At 43.7% G+C, this 15,528-nt stretch overlaps 1 protein-coding gene across 2 annotated transcripts in view; it reads left to right on the top strand.

Annotated features, from left to right (window-relative positions):
- The window catches only part of HIPK2 (homeodomain interacting protein kinase 2), a 208,070-nt gene that overhangs the window by 160,804 nt on the left and 31,738 nt on the right, over window positions 1–15,528 (top strand). For both annotated transcript variants that reach the window (XM_043873196.1, XM_043873197.1), the window contains exons 10-12: window positions 5,259–5,401; window positions 8,543–8,722; window positions 12,359–12,640. In XM_043873196.1, coding sequence (XP_043729131.1) covers window positions 5,259–5,401; window positions 8,543–8,722; window positions 12,359–12,640 — 605 coding nt within the window. The remainder of the gene's footprint in view (window positions 1–5,258; window positions 5,402–8,542; window positions 8,723–12,358; window positions 12,641–15,528) is intronic.

The raw sequence follows: 15,528 nt of genomic DNA, 5'->3' as shown, positions 1-15,528 counted from the left end.
GTTCTATCCAGTGTCACCGTGTATCTTTTTTGTTTATTGATTGCTTTTGATTTTTCTTACTTGTCACCCAATCCATGCCAATATGTTAGCCTATTAAGGTGGAGCTTTCTCCTAGGTATTTTTTAATGATCCCTTCAAAGAAAAAAAAATAAGCAACTTTCAAAACTAGGCAGATCCTTTACCATCAGAGCCACCAGGGAAACCCTATAAAACTAGTATGGCAGCTATTTTTTTTTAAGCAATAATTACACATTGACACTGATGCCTTCATTTTTCTTGGGGTTAGGTTAGGTATCAGGCAGAGGTACTCCAAATATTATTACTTTAAATATATCCCCAAATTTCAGTATATTTCTTTTTATCTAAATGTTTAAACCTTTTCAAGGAGTTTGTGCATGTTTAGAAATAGTCTTTTGAATCCATCCCTCATGTTAGCTTTGTTTGCTCTGCCATTTTCCAACCTCCCCTCTCCAGTAGCATCATATGTCCCTAAAATGGGAAACAGTCTCTCTGGTGCACCCCAAAGATGTGTCTCTGGAAATAATCACACCTTCTCATTTCAGTAAAATGAGGGTGATCATATGGATCGCCTTACCAGTAATGCTTTTTTGGTATTGCCTAAAAAGAGCTTTCACCTCTGTCCGCCCAGTGCCCAGAATTGGCATCTTGACTACCATCAGAAATTGTGAATGAGGGACTTCCCTGCTGGTCCAGTGGCTGAGGCGCCATGCTCCCAATGCAGGGGGCTCAAGTTCAATCCCTGGTCAGGGAAATAGATCCCACATGCCACAGCGAAGTTCACATGCCATAACTAAAGATGCTGCCTGCCACAACAGAGGTTGAAGATCCCACGTGCCGCAACTAAGACCCAGCACAGCCAAATAAACAAATAAAATAAATTTTTAAAATTTTAAAAAAGAAAGAAATTGTGCATGAGCCAGTAAAGGTAGAGAGATGGGAAGTACACGTCTTGATTGAGATGGTATTGAATTTATCTCACTTTTCAAATGGCAGGATCCCAAACCCCCAGGACCCCGGGATATGGAGATTTCTGTTTGCCAGATCCTTGTAGACTCTGCCCTGCCATGAAGAAGTTTTGTGCGTTCTTCTAACCAATTAACTCATATCACCTGAACCCCTTTAAATGTTTCCCTGAGGCTAAACCATTGTCTTAGACTCTTTAAACTGTCCAAAATACAAAACTTCAAAGCTTCTCAAAGCCTTCTCTGGTCATTTTAAGCAACCAGTCTTTCCAACCATTCTGTCTTGCTGTCTGGGTCAGTCTTGCTGGGTGCTTGATATTGCTAATAAATAAGGAAGACTTTTTCATACGACTCTTAGGCACCTGATCCTGAACTGGGCCATCATTTTTGTGTATCACCTCCATAAAAAGAGTAGTATATTGGCTGAGAGCATGGGCTCTGGAATTCCACTGCCCATGTTCAGATAGCAGCCCCTCCACTCACAGGCTGTTTGACTTCGGAGAAGTTATTTTTGAATTTAAATTTAATTCTTTTTCAAAGTAATACATGTGTCTAATTGTTACAGTTAAATGCTACCACAAACTTCTAAGAAAATAGTAGTCTCCTGCCTATCCCATCTGTAATTTCCATTCCCCCAAAACTATCATTTTTTAAATTAATTGATTAATTTTAAATGGAGGCTAATTACTTTACAATATTGTGGTGGTTTTTGCCATACACCGACATGAACCAGCCATGGATGTACATGTGTCCCCCGCCGCCCCCCCAGTCCCAAACCCCCATCCCACCCCTTCCCCATCCCATCCCTCTGGGCTGTCCCAGTGCGCCGGCTCTGAGTGCCCTGTTTCATGCATTGAACTTGGATGGTCATCTGTTTTTTTAACTGTTTCATTTAGTTATTTAAATCTATGTTTCTAGATAGCATTCTTTAACTGTTTCTTACTGATTTTTCCACTTTAGGTATCAATCAACCATGGACGAATGCTTAGCCCTCTAACCCTCCATCCCCAGAACATAAAGCCCACTCGCATGCACACTCTCTTCCTCTCTCTCACTTTCCCATTCTCCCTTTTCCTCCCTTGTAAGTTTTTATTCAACCACTTTATATTATCTACTTAATTATTATCATCAATATTGTATTGTATTATTCTCAGCTGAGCCTCATACTATGATTCTGCTTCCTTTCCTGTACAACTTTTTTTCCTGGAATTAATATTGTCTCATCTTTTCATTGGGTCAGTTTCCTCTGTATGTGTTATTATGCAGCCCCAAAGTCTTCCAGGGCTCTAAAAGGCTTGTGTGTTTGATGTATTGGTGTCTTTGAACATATTGAGAAGTTCAGTGGCTGTTGTTTTTCCTCCTTTCTGAAAACTTTTTAAGACTTTCCTTGTCCATGGTGGTCTGAGATTCATGGCTACATGCTTTCTTATGAGTCTTTTAGAATACACTCTCCGGTACATCCTATTTGCCCTTTTTATCTGGAGAATTTTCTTTTATTTTTGCCTTTGTTAACTTCTTCCCCTCCATCTTCTCTGTTCCTTCTTTGTGGAATTCCTGTTAATTGAGCGCTGGTACTTCTGAACTGATCTAATGATTTTCACATCTCCCACCTTCACCCCTATCCACCTTTTCTCTATATATATTCTATCTATGCTACTTTCTAAAATTTTCCCATCTGTATGGAATTGTTCATTTCTATTGTCATTGTTCTCATTTACAAGAGTTTTCTTGTTCTCAGAATATAAATATATATCCTTTATATCTCGTTTCATGGATATATATACACGTTTAGCCTCTTTGAGGACACTAATTACAATTAGATTTTCTTCCGATTCCTATACTGTTGTTGCTCCTCAGAGTTTCATTTTTTGTTTTAGTCTCCTTCATGATAGGAACTTCCTTTAAAGTCTGGTGATCCTTGGCTGTTCATTCATATCTAAGACTGAAGGACTAAAAGCTGACTGGAAAGCTTCAGGGACAGGGGCGTGGACTTCTCTATCGGATAATAAGGAGTGACCTCAGCATTTTCATTGGCAGGTCCCCTCTCATCGAATGTACCTATAGTTTTTTCCTCTTGGAATAGTCAGTTTCCCTGAAGAGAATCCACTAGGTTCCTGCTTTAAGATTGTGGGTGGGGGTGGGGGGTAACAATCCTTCATACCAGGAATCTGAGGGTGACAGAATCCCAGGGTTTAGTATTTAGACTTGACCTTACATTCCTTCAGTCTGCGAACTTAGTAATCACTCTTCTGTTTTCCAGCTTCTAAAATTCTGTTAACTGTTACTGTCCCTCCCTGTTCTCTGTATCCTTATGGATCTATATATTTTTTTTCGTTCCTTCACTGTCATTTTAGTTGGACTTAAACGAAGGAGAGCTGTAAATGTATGTTTAATTTATTATATGTCCAGGCAAGCTATTTAACTCCTCTGTGTTTCAGTTCATTCATCTGAGAAATGGGAGGGGAGAATAGTCCCTACCTCACAGGATTGGTGTTAAGAGAAAGTCAGAGAATCCATTTATGGTCTTAGCTCTATGCTTGGCACACAATGTGCATCCAGAAATATTGGCTCTAATCTTACAGATTATAAAGTAGTAATAAATTATAGGAATATCTGATGCAAAGTGTTGTCTCAAATGAGTTGAACATATCCATCAGTGATAGAGGTCCAGAAATATCTTTTTACCCCATCTCTTTAAGGTAAAATGCTAAGATTCATTTTAGGGAAACAGGGAAGAAATAATGTCCTTAGCTTGATATCAAGATTTATTATTTCAAAATGACATTAAGTCGAAACACAGGCTTTTCATGGGATCTGAAATAAGTTCCAGACAAAAGCAGTAGAATTCTTATTGCCAATGAGACGATTATTCATTTAAGCTTTTGAGCTCATAATTATTTTAATCAATTAAATTATTTTTCTGCTTACTGTGTTTGAATTCCGTAAACCTGAAATACAGCTAAGTATAGTTAATTGCCTTGGTAGAATCGCTTCTTTCATTTTGTCAACAAACGTTTCTTAAGCACTTATTGTACAATCTGTGGTCCCGAAGCTTTTTGACTATATTGTAAAAGATCAGTAAGCAAACAGGCATATCTAAAAGGCATAAGAGATCTCACTGAGTCTCATGTGCAACAGTGATAAGAGGATAGACCAGGTGAACTATGCACTCAGATCTAAGAGGAAGCCGTATCATTTTAGTACACATCACTGTTTATGAAGTTTTGACTCAGATTTATAATCCATTTCCCGAAGTGCTTGTTTGTTGATATGAGCCAAAACACACATATTGAACATATGCACAGTTTGTGGAGCACGACATCAGATTAATTAGCCAGTGTTAGTCATCTCCATCCTGATGGGAAGAGAGAGAGAGAGCTAAGATCCCAAGTCTTTAAATCCTTGACCTGCCCAAGAGGTATTTTACCTTAGCAGCGTTCCTTCAAGTGTCCAACTTTGGGCAACTGTTCAGAGGGAATCATTTAATAACCAAAGGCAAGCAGAACAGTGACTGAAGATACAGAGGGCTCAAAACAACACACACCCACATATGTACACACGCACGCCTGTAGGTCTATTCAAGGAGGAATTGGGAAAGTTCACTTTCAACTTTTTAAGAAATAGCTTGGTGTTTATAAAAAATCGAACTGTGACTTCCTCACTGTTTCGTTTTCGCCTTGAGGAATCAAGGTATTCTCAGTTAAGCTCAAGATCCCAGCTAAGAATTTCACTTCATGCTTCTTTGCCCTCGGATGTAGGCAGGTGTCAGATACTTGGTGATCTCAGAATTATGTTAACTTAGATTCAGAAGATAACACAAGTTGCACCTCTACATTCTAACTGCTAAACAAAAGGTAAAATATTAAATAAAGGATACTAGGCAGAAAACTTCTTGAGGGCAAGGGGTTACCCTTCTATGACCCGAATCAACTCCCTCAATCTCTTGCGCACAGTTGTGTCACAAAACAAATCAATAAGTGAACTTTGGGGAATTTTAAGCGTTCTTCATTAGAGCAGATTTATAAATAAATCATTCTTCAGTGTGAATGAATCGCTTCCATATAGTTCTTTGCCCATATACCTGCCTATTATCTTCTGTTGACTTCACAAGTGTTCATTTTATCTGCCCTGGTGTTTGAGGTCAGAGAGCAGGTCTCCACTGTCGCACCTATCAAGGGGTCTATCACAACCTTGAGCACAGAATAAGCGCTTGACTCATGCCAACTGATTTATGATTGTCAGACATAGTGATAGTGGGTGTCCTCTGTCCTGCAGCAGGCCTGGCCAAGTGGGACCCAGCAGATCCTGCTTCCCCCGGCGTGGCAACAGCTGACCGGCGTGGCCACACACACTTCGGTGCAGCACGCAACTGTGATTCCTGAGACCATGGCCGGCACCCAGCAGCTGGCCGACTGGAGGTGAGCAGGCACAGGCGGGGCTGGGATGGGAGGCTCGTTCACCCCTGACCCAGAGGGCAGCCAGGCTGGCCAGTACCAGAGTCCCCTGCTTTGTAGAGGGCTTTTTAAATTAAAGAGAGTAGCATGTGGCCTGCCTGGGTTCAATCCCAGGTTTGGGAAGATCCCCTGGAGGAGGGCATGGCAACCCATTCCAGTATTCTTGCCTGGAGAATCCCATGGACAGGGGAACTTGGCAGGCTACAGTTCATGGGGTCGCAAAGAGTCAGACACGACTGAGCAGCTAAGCACACAAGCACCCCATGTGGCCTAAGGCTGCAGTGTAATGAGAGGTTATTTTTAAATAAATGTACACCAGGACACCAGCCAACCAGCTTGGTTACTTTAGGATCTGTTGTCATTTTGAACTCCAAATCCAGTTCCATTATCTGATCACCAGTGTGATTCACCAGACTTGGCTTGGGATGATTTTTGGTTGTTTCTCCGAATTCAATTCCACTCCCAGAAAACAAAAGATCTGTTACCCATGAAAGGATGCAGAAGAGATCCAGGGGCTCCTAAGCAATTCTAGGAAGTGTTCTCGAGGCGTTTTCAGATGTGAGCACGCTGGAGTCACATCAGACCTCCTGGGGGAAGGCTTGACAGACAGGGGTTTATTTGGAATGGTAAACTCTGCTGTGTTGGCTGAGTGTGTCTCTTCAGTTGATGCTCATATCTTTGAGATCAAAGTACACTTTCCACAGAGCTGAGAGACATCCAGCTGACAGCCGCAAGCACACCACAATCCCTGCATGTGTTTCCAGAACTTTCCACCCAATCCTACTCACCAGCTTCATCACTAACATGTGGCTCTGTTGTTTTTATGGCCACTTTCCTCTTTTCCTTATACCTGCCACCTATGCCATCCCCACACCACCCAGTGTCCACTTTCACCAGTGCAGAGCCAGATGGCAGTCCCCCAAGTTGGCTCCAACTTCCCATGGCCCTCTGGGCTGTCTCTCTTTAAGCAGAAGCATCAGAGTAGGTCACACCCTTCACCCTCTGACAGTCCCCAAACCAGCCATGGAACCTCCCGACAGTTCTTTTCCTGTCCTGTAAGGCTGCTGTGAGTGAAGAGCTCTGATGAAAGGCAGAGACAGGCCCCCAGTTAAGCCTCAACTGCAGCATCCTCTGTCCTGCCATTTAGTTTTCTAATTACTAATTTATTAATTCTAATTTAGTAGAAAGAAGAGAGGAACATAGGCTGTTTATAACAGTCCCATTCACTTTCCACTGATAACACTATCCCCCCACGTCCACCCCCTCTCACTGGAAGCACTTTCAAGCCAGGTGAACTGGGTTCATTTCTGGCCCTGCGTGACCTGGGAAAAGTTACTTAAACCTGTATGAGCCTCAGTTCTTCAGTAGAAACAGTAATGCCTATTCATCGAGTTGTTAGAAAGTTTAAGATAAAAGACAAAGCACTTGACTGGATTTAACATATACCATTCCAGCCCCAGGCTTCCCTGGTGGCTCAGTGGGTAAAGGATCCGCCTGAAATGCAGGAGACCTGGGTTTGATTTGAGAAGCTCCCCTGGAGGAAGGAATGGCTACCCACTCCTGTATTCTTGCCTGGAGAATCCCACAGACAGAGGAGCCTGCCGGGTTACAGTCCATGGGGTCGCAGAGTCGGACATGACTGAGTGAATAACATTTCACTGCATATCAGCGCCTGATCCATGACAGGCAGCAATAAATCTGTTATCTGCCCTTCCCCCGTTCACAGCATGACCGCTCAGCAAGACCACCTTCCCTCTCCAGCTCATTAGCAGCAGCAACCAAGTGGAAAGCTGTTTGACCAGTTGTTTTTTTTCCTTACCCCTTTTTCTCCCAGAAGACCACAATATGCTGTACTTCCATTTTCCTTTGTCTTTCAGCATTTACAGCTTATTTCAGAGATACTGACATTCTTAACTCATTCATGCACATCTTCTTATCTCTCATCCCTCCTCATCTCTTAACCTGGTTACCACAGTAGAGACCTAAAGCCAACACAGTTTCTTTTCAGTCTCTTCTCCATTTCATATGTAGCCCAAAGAACATTTGGAATCATGGCTAGTGCTAGACCTGTGTCAAAGGGGAAAATGCCATGTCTGTAGAAGAAATAGCAACAAAATAAAGGAGCTATAACATCAGTTTTTAAAGTTCATTTAAATGTCCAAAAGACTATCAGGATCTCTTCAAAAGTGTCTCCCTACTTCTTTTCTTTGTGTTCAATTTTTTTTCCTAAATTTCATAATATTTTAAAAATTCATATGAACTCTCCTATAGCTCTTCATTTTACCATGTATTAAATGAGTTTTTATGGGCAACTCTCTAAATTCATCATCACTCTTAATATTTCTGTGGGGATAAGCCTAACAGCACCTTACAACCCAGATCTCACATAACCCATTTTCAGGATTATGGCTGCCAATATTTCTATCAACATGTGTCTGTTACTAATTTTCTCTTAGTACCAAACTCTATACATGTCTAGTCAACCTTCAGTTAATCTAATTGTTCATTCAGAAAGCATGTAACTCACTGATCAGCTGCTACATTCCTGAACATTATGCTAACTGCTGAGAGAATTCTAAAGAATGTTAACACTTCCTAATGCCAGAAAGACATGACTCCCAGTCTTCAAAATTTGTTTTTCACATAAACTGCAATATTCTCACTTACAAAATGGTATTACTAAGATATCCTGCCTACCTCACAGAGTGGAACAACCCATTGAAGGCACTTTGTAAATTATAAAATAAAATACACAGCCCAGGTAGCTGTTTAGGGTCTTAAAGAGCAGAAGGGAATATTTATTTCCTCTCCCCAGAACTTAAGCTGAGTCCGCCTACTTGGCATTCTCCCCACTTGAAATATGCCCTTTCTCACTCACCAACAAATTGTGTCCATGCCACTTAAACATTCCTATACCAGAGACACCCAATGAAGTCACCTGGGAAGGCTCATCTCTTCAACAACTCTCCCCTCCGTGTGAGAACTACCTTTTGATTTTAATTTGACTTTTAATGGGGGGGGGGGGGGGGAGGGAACTTTATCTTCTAAAGGAGCTCTTGTTTCTATTAAACCATCAAAGAATCTGTTTTCCTATCTCCCTTTCAGGAACACGCATGCTCATGGCAGCCATTACAATCCCATCATGCAGCAGCCTGCATTGTTGACTGGTCATGTGACCCTTCCAGCAGCTCAACCCTTAAATGTGGGCGTGGCCCACGTGATGCGGCAGCAACCTACCAGCACCACCTCCTCCCGGAAGAATAAGCAACACCAGTCCTCTGCGAGGTAGGTGTGTAAGAAGTGTCAGAGGAAGAAAACTTCAAGGAGATTGGAAGTAAGATCTGGATCCCTGGAATGGGATTTTGAAGGAGCCACTCATCCTGAGGCCTATGTGAGTGCTGGCCCTACCAGCACCCTAAGGGTGGGGCCCTCAGACCACAGTGTTCAGTGTCCATGTCTTGAGTGATTTTGTCCCCTTCCACTTATCTAGAAAACACTCAGGCTGCCCTCTGAAGATGCATTTTTGAAACCATAACTTTTTTTTAGAAGTAGTAGAGAAATGTGTTTTATTTGAAGTCTAATGTCAGAAATTTAACTCATTCAGCTATTTTCTAAAATATAAGCAATAACTTTGGTTAATCATAGACACTACCAGAAGAACAATGATCTTTCCCATTTCCTCTAAATCCAGTTTCATCTCCATGAACTCTTTAAAAAAAATTAAGATTGACCAAAGGCCATGTGCTGTTTGATTCATCTTATATGGTATTTTGGGAAAGATAAAACTATATAGTGTGTAGATTGAAGATTGCTAGGAAAGATTGAAGGTAGGAGGAGAAAAGGACAGAGGATGAGATGGTTGAGTGATATCACTGACTCGACGGACATGAATTTGAGCAAGCTCTGGGAGATAGTGAAGGACAGGGAAGCCTGGCATGCTGCAGTCCATGGGTTGTAAAGAGTCGGGCACAACTGAGCAACTGAACAACAACACTATAGAGACGTAGGTCAGGAGCTGCTAAGGACTAGAGGGAACTTTATAAGGTGATGACAAATTTCTGTATCTGCATTGTGATGGGCATTACATGACTGTACATTTGTCAAAACTCATCAAACAATTCAAAGGGGTGTCTTACACTATATGTAAATGATACCTCAATATACCTTACTTAAAAAAATAGAGATTTCCTAACAAGCAAAAAAATTGATATCAAAATTGTATGGCTGTAAAATTATTCCTGCATCTCCCTCCAGTGGCTTGGAGGTCCTTAATTGCTTATTTGGAATAGGTTAATCAAGAGAAGTCAAGTAATACATGAAATGTCTAGTGAATTTTATACTTCCTTGTATAGCAAGATGCCAGAAATTAGATCTGCCTCTTTTGATTCTTTTTCATTTGAAAGCTAATCCAAGAGCTGACTTCCTGAAGTTGTCATCCTTCCTGAATAAGATTCTTACTTGGTTGTTTCTGACAACTTAGGGAAATTCATGTCAGATCAGTGGCAGCTTCCAGAATGCTTTTGTTTGACAGCCCTGTGACAGAACACCCATGTCTGTGTTAGATTGGGTGGCACCAGAGGCCCCTGTCTCAATCCTCACGTGCTATCATGCTCAGTCTGGTGGGTGGTCACCAGAACCCTGGTCTGGCTTGAGCTTAGCCTCTGTGTGCTCACCTTGGCCAGGTAGGGGCAAGAAGAACCCTTAGCCTCTGACCTGTTGGTAAGTCCCTCTTTGTTGCCTTCTTACCACCCAGCTGGCTTTAGAAGGCTCACTGCCAGTGCATTTCAAGATCAGTGGGACTATAGTGAAAATTATGGGTTTGCCTATTTTTAAGACCAATGCCTTAGGCAAAACAATTGGAAAAACCAGAAGGCTGTCCCCTTTGGCAGGCAGTACCATCAGGCATACTTTTCTTTAAAAATTCCAAGTAGACATATTTTAACTGCTCGAGTAGTGAAAACTTAATCTCAAAATTGCACTGTGTTAGTAATAACAAATACAAAGTTCTCTGGTAAGTACAAATAATAGAACAATCTTATCAGTGAAACTTCTTATTAGGAGCCCCCCAAAAGGAACAAGCAACATATCTGATACCGACTAAATAGAAAATTAAATAGACCCACCTTTATGGAGTAATTTTCATTTAATTACCTTCCCTTTAGCTAGAAGGTGCTAGAATCTCTAAGGACATATCACAATCTTAAGTTTCATTATAGGCTGGCTTTGGTCTCATTGTATAGATACAACCAAGGTCAGCAATGGTTGATGGGGAGGGGAAAGGTAAGGTCTTTTTTCTCTAACGTTACCAGAAACTACATTGGCTTTTTTGATAAGTAATTTCTAGTTGGTCAAAATCAAGAGTTACAGGTCCCTTAAGCATACATTTTCCTTTTTCATTTTTCCTGGTTTTTCATTATGATTGAAACAGACTGGTAAGCTTCCTGTGAGGCCCATGTGTCAAAATCCAGGATTTGTTTTGGGTTTTTTTTTTTTTTGGTTGCACTGTGAGACATGTGGAATCTTAATTCCCCAACCATAGATTGAACCCATGTCCCCTGCATTAGAAGGCAGAGTCTTAACCACTAGACCGCCCGTTAAGTCCCCAGAAAAATAAATTTTTGAAAAATTATACCCCCAGAGATACTTTTATGGTCACGTCCATTTCCCAGAGGAGGAAGGAGGCAAAGCTACACTTTAACCTTAGATCTTTTAGCTCCAGGAAGTCTTAGGAAATGAGTGTTGTCATTGAATCGGTGGTAAACCAGCCATGAGCAAGGAAACAAAAGCTTTATGTGCAAATATCTTTTCTTCCACCTCCCTCCAAAACAAGATCTCACTCAGTACACTGGGGAAGATGACAAGATTGAACTTACGAAGTTGGGCTTTAACCCTGATGGCAGGGGGCTGCACTGGGGCAGACGCCCCTGAAACTCCACCACCACCACCACCACAAGATCGGCCCAGTCCTTGGGCACAGTCCTCTGTCCTCTCCTGAGGGCCCTGGCTACCCACTTTGTCCCACAGCGGACAGAGCCCAGAGAAGCCAGGATGCTGCCCTGTCTGTGTAGCAATTGAAAGAAAGAGCCCCACAGGCCACCGCCTCTGCAGTCTGGTTAAGCTCAAGTATGCTGGTCCTCTATCCGATTTATGGAGATTTTGATGACTTACAATGAATGGTGTTGGATTCGTGATCTCCAAAGAAGATTTAACTTGGGGACCAGGGACCAGGCTTGATCACTCAAGAGCTTTTGTATAGCAGAGTTTTATTAAAGTATAAAAAAGGGACAGAGAAAGTTTCTGACACAGACATTGGAAGGGGGAGGGGGAGTGCCCCCCCTGCTAGTTTTAGCAAGCTGTTTTATGTCTGTTAGAAAGCTACTGATCAGATAGAGACACCTCAAGGCTGAGGGAGTTTCACCAGGCCCCTGTCCCACAATATACATTTTTGAGATAGGATGGCACAGGTGTGTCATCCCCCAGCCATAAAACAATTGATATGAATACTGGTTTGTTGAGCTATTATCAGCCAAAAGTTAGTCTTAGGTGGAACCATTTTGAAGAAAGGCAAATTCCAAAGCAAATACATAGTTTCATTAACACAGCTTAAGAAAAACATTTCCATAAGAAAAACGCATTGGTGAGCTCAAGGTTTGAGAAAAGTTAAGTTCAGGTGGAACTAGGTGTCATCATGGCAACAGAATTTTAAGAGAAAAAATTCTGACACTTTGTAGTTTGTTTCCTCCTGCCGCTTAAGTGAGAGAGAAAAAAATGTCTGACACTTGCAGCCTGTTTCCTCGGTTTGGAGACCCGAGGCCTGTTACCCTCTCAATTTGGCCATGGTGTTTGTAGACAGTTGGGCTTCTTGCAAGGAGCTGCCGGCCCTGACCTTCTCCATGAGCGTGCGTGGCTTTGTCGTTCCAGAAACGTCTCCACCTGTGAGGTGTCCTCCTCCCAGGCCGTCAGCTCCCCGCAGCGGTCCAAGCGCGTCAAGGAGAACACGCCGCCGCGCTGCGCCCTGGTGCACAGCAGCCCCGCCTGCAGCTCGTCCGTCACATGCGGCTGGGGCGACGGGGCCTCCAGCACCACCAGGGAGCGGCAGCGGCAGACGATCGTCATCCCCGACACCCCCAGCCCCACGGTCAGCGTCATCACCATCAGCAGCGACACGGACGAGGAGGAGGAGCAGAAGCACGCCCCCACCAGGTGAGCCGCCGCGGACACCAGGGAGGAGCGGAGTGCGGGCGCGGTGCTCACCCAGAGACGGTGCTGGGCCTGGACCACTTCCCCGTCATCCAAAGTGATGATCCATCCTTCTCTCCTGGCCCCTGAATCCTGGCCTTGCCAGGTCCTGGAGCCCTGAAGTGATTTCAGGGGATGGTCCAACAGATTTGGGCTTCTCTGGTGGCTCAAGACAGTAAAGAATGCACCTGTCACACAGGAGACCTCCGTTCAATCCCTGGGTGGGGAAGATCCCCTGGAGAAGGGAATAGCAACCCACTCCAGTATTCTTGCCTGGAGAATCCCCATGGACAGAGGAGCCTGTGGGCTATAGTCCGTGGGGTCGCAAAGAGTCGGACATGACTGAACGACTAACACTTCACTTTCTACTTTTCAAACTGATTTCTATAATTATTGAAAGCCAAAAATAATTTTGAGTCAGTTTGGTCTTAAAAAAATAGTTATAGGCCCTCTACATCTGGGGGACGTGAGACCATAATATGGCACACAGTGTCATTATATTTCAGCCCTCATAAGCTAAAAAATCTCTGCCTCGGGCTATTGAATGTATTCCCAGTTGGTCAGGCTGTTTCTCAAACATTGCCTTGGCTCTCTCAAAATTTGAGGTAATTGTCCAACTAATCAGAAATTTCCCTGTGTCTGATTAACCCAATCTTTCAAACTGCCAGGTGGCCTTTTATCCAGAGAACATTACTGTTTATTCCAAAGTAGTAAGAACTCATTTCACTCGCTGTATGCTTCTGGGGGAGAGGGAAGAAATATTTATTATATTTGTGAAGACTGTTAAGCCTGGTGCCAGAGCCTCTTTCCTGTGCTTGCCAGCCAGACTGAAACAGCTTGGTGTGAGTTTGGGCTGTCTGATGGTCCCCTGGAACTTTTCCCTCCAGTCAGTCTCCTGGTCTTTAGCATCCCTGGGCCTCACGACCTGGTAGATCTGAAATTTCACAACCCCAACCTCCTGGCTCTTCCCACTGGGACCCAGGACCCGGGAAGGGAGGCCTGCCAGTCAGAGCACATCCTGTAACCCAATGTGAAGATAACATTCACATTTAGGCCCAAATTATTAATTCCTAATTGGGTACAATGTCACTGATTATAATCACAAATCCTTTTGATTAGATAATAAATTCTTACCTTTGAAATCATTACACGATGTGCTGATAGACTGATTAAAACATTGTCACTACAGCTATTCCTTCCTGCATGGGGCATTGCCTTCCCACCTCTATAATGAGCTCAGCGTCTTGTCTTTTCACGAGAGGGCTTGTGTAACACTCAATCCAGTGTCCTCTTTAAAGGCCCAGCCCGGTCTTCTGTGTGTCTCAGAGAAGCATGTGATGGAGCATTTCTGTCCTAGCAGTGGGTCAGGTGCCAGAGGGGCCAAGGAGCTGAGGGCTGGGGCGTAGCGCCTCACCCCCAGCCTGCCTGTTCCAGAACTGGCCTCAGTTTCCTTTGTTTCCTTAGGAGAACAGTCCCAAGCTGAGTCCATGCCCCATGCCTCCCAGTCCCTTCCCAGAGGGAAAGGCTCCTCCCAGCTCCAGCCCGGGCCCTGGCCTGGAGCAGCGTGTCCACACATCTGTGGCATCAGGCATAAGAAGGACAGGCAACCTCACACAGCCCTTTGCCACAACTGGAAAAAGGCAGTTTTAAAATCTGACAGTTGACTAGATTGGAATATCATTTTAACATTTGAGTTGACACGGAATCTCGACATATGTGCTCAGGAGAGAACCGAATAGTGGATCTGAGGGGAAGGAGGATGAGAAAGCCATCTCTCCGCCCATCAGGCCGCTGCCAGGGCCGAGGGCACAGAGCAAGCCGGAAGTGCAGGCTGCTTCTGCAGCAGCCCCAGGGCCCAGAAAGAACAGAGCTGAAGCATGTGGCAGCATGGGAGGACCTTGGTGTCAATGAGTCACGACTTAGGGGAGGGCAGAGAAGGGGCCGACGGGCAGGTGCATGTGTGAGCGACAGCCAGAGATGGTGAGTGACAGTGGGCTGCTGAGTACCAGAGATTCGTAACACGGAAGATGCAGGGGCCGGCCTGCCTGCCCGCCCAAGCTAACAAGATGCACCAGAGACATTCCGTCAAACATGGGAGGCTGCAATTGGAGGCCAGAGAGAAACCGAGAAAGGTGTTAGCTGTCCACAGGTGTGATGGGAAGCTCACAGAATGAGAAAATAGTGTTTTCCAGAGAGATCAAATAACTGTTGCCTTAAAGAAATGTTTGAGGACCCAGGAAGGCAGGAGAAGGTATTGGAGCCTGTGGAAGATAAAACAGAAACCAGTAGCTATTTTGTTTATAGAGAAACCATCGTGTAATGTGACCACATTAATGTGACTGCATTTTGTAATGAGGAAAAAGATAGGGGGAAATATGAGTACTCATTCTTAGAAATCAGACTATCGTAAAATTTAACAGGGTAAATATTTATTGGCCCCACTGGTAAGATATTATGCTCGGAACCACAGGTGCTGCATAAATAAGGTAGACAGTCTTTGTCCTCAGGAGGTTTGCAGGGTAATAAGCAAGATAAGACATGTACAAATCTTCATAACACGAAACAGGTTACCAGGCCCCTAAAAACTAGCAGAGGACTGTGGGGATTCAGAGAGGAAATAGCTTGAGGAAGTAGGAAAGAGGGGGCTTTTCAAGGTCAGTGGTCCTGATAGGCTTAGACAATGGGCAGAGGAGGTGAGGCTGCAAATTCCAGTGAGATGAGTGGTGGGTGGAACCTCACCGGTGGGCGGAGCCTTAGGTGGGCAGAGGGGGATCAAGAACAGGTGGGGTTTGCTGATAAGAGAAAGTGGGAGGTCAGGACAAAAGGGATTTCAGAATGGAAAGGGGGATTTG

Source organism: Cervus elaphus, chromosome 18, assembly GCF_910594005.1.
Source record: "Cervus elaphus chromosome 18, mCerEla1.1, whole genome shotgun sequence".
In the NCBI taxonomy this organism is placed as follows: domain Eukaryota; kingdom Metazoa; phylum Chordata; class Mammalia; order Artiodactyla; family Cervidae; genus Cervus; species Cervus elaphus.
This window is presented reverse-complemented; position numbering and strand designations above follow the sequence as displayed.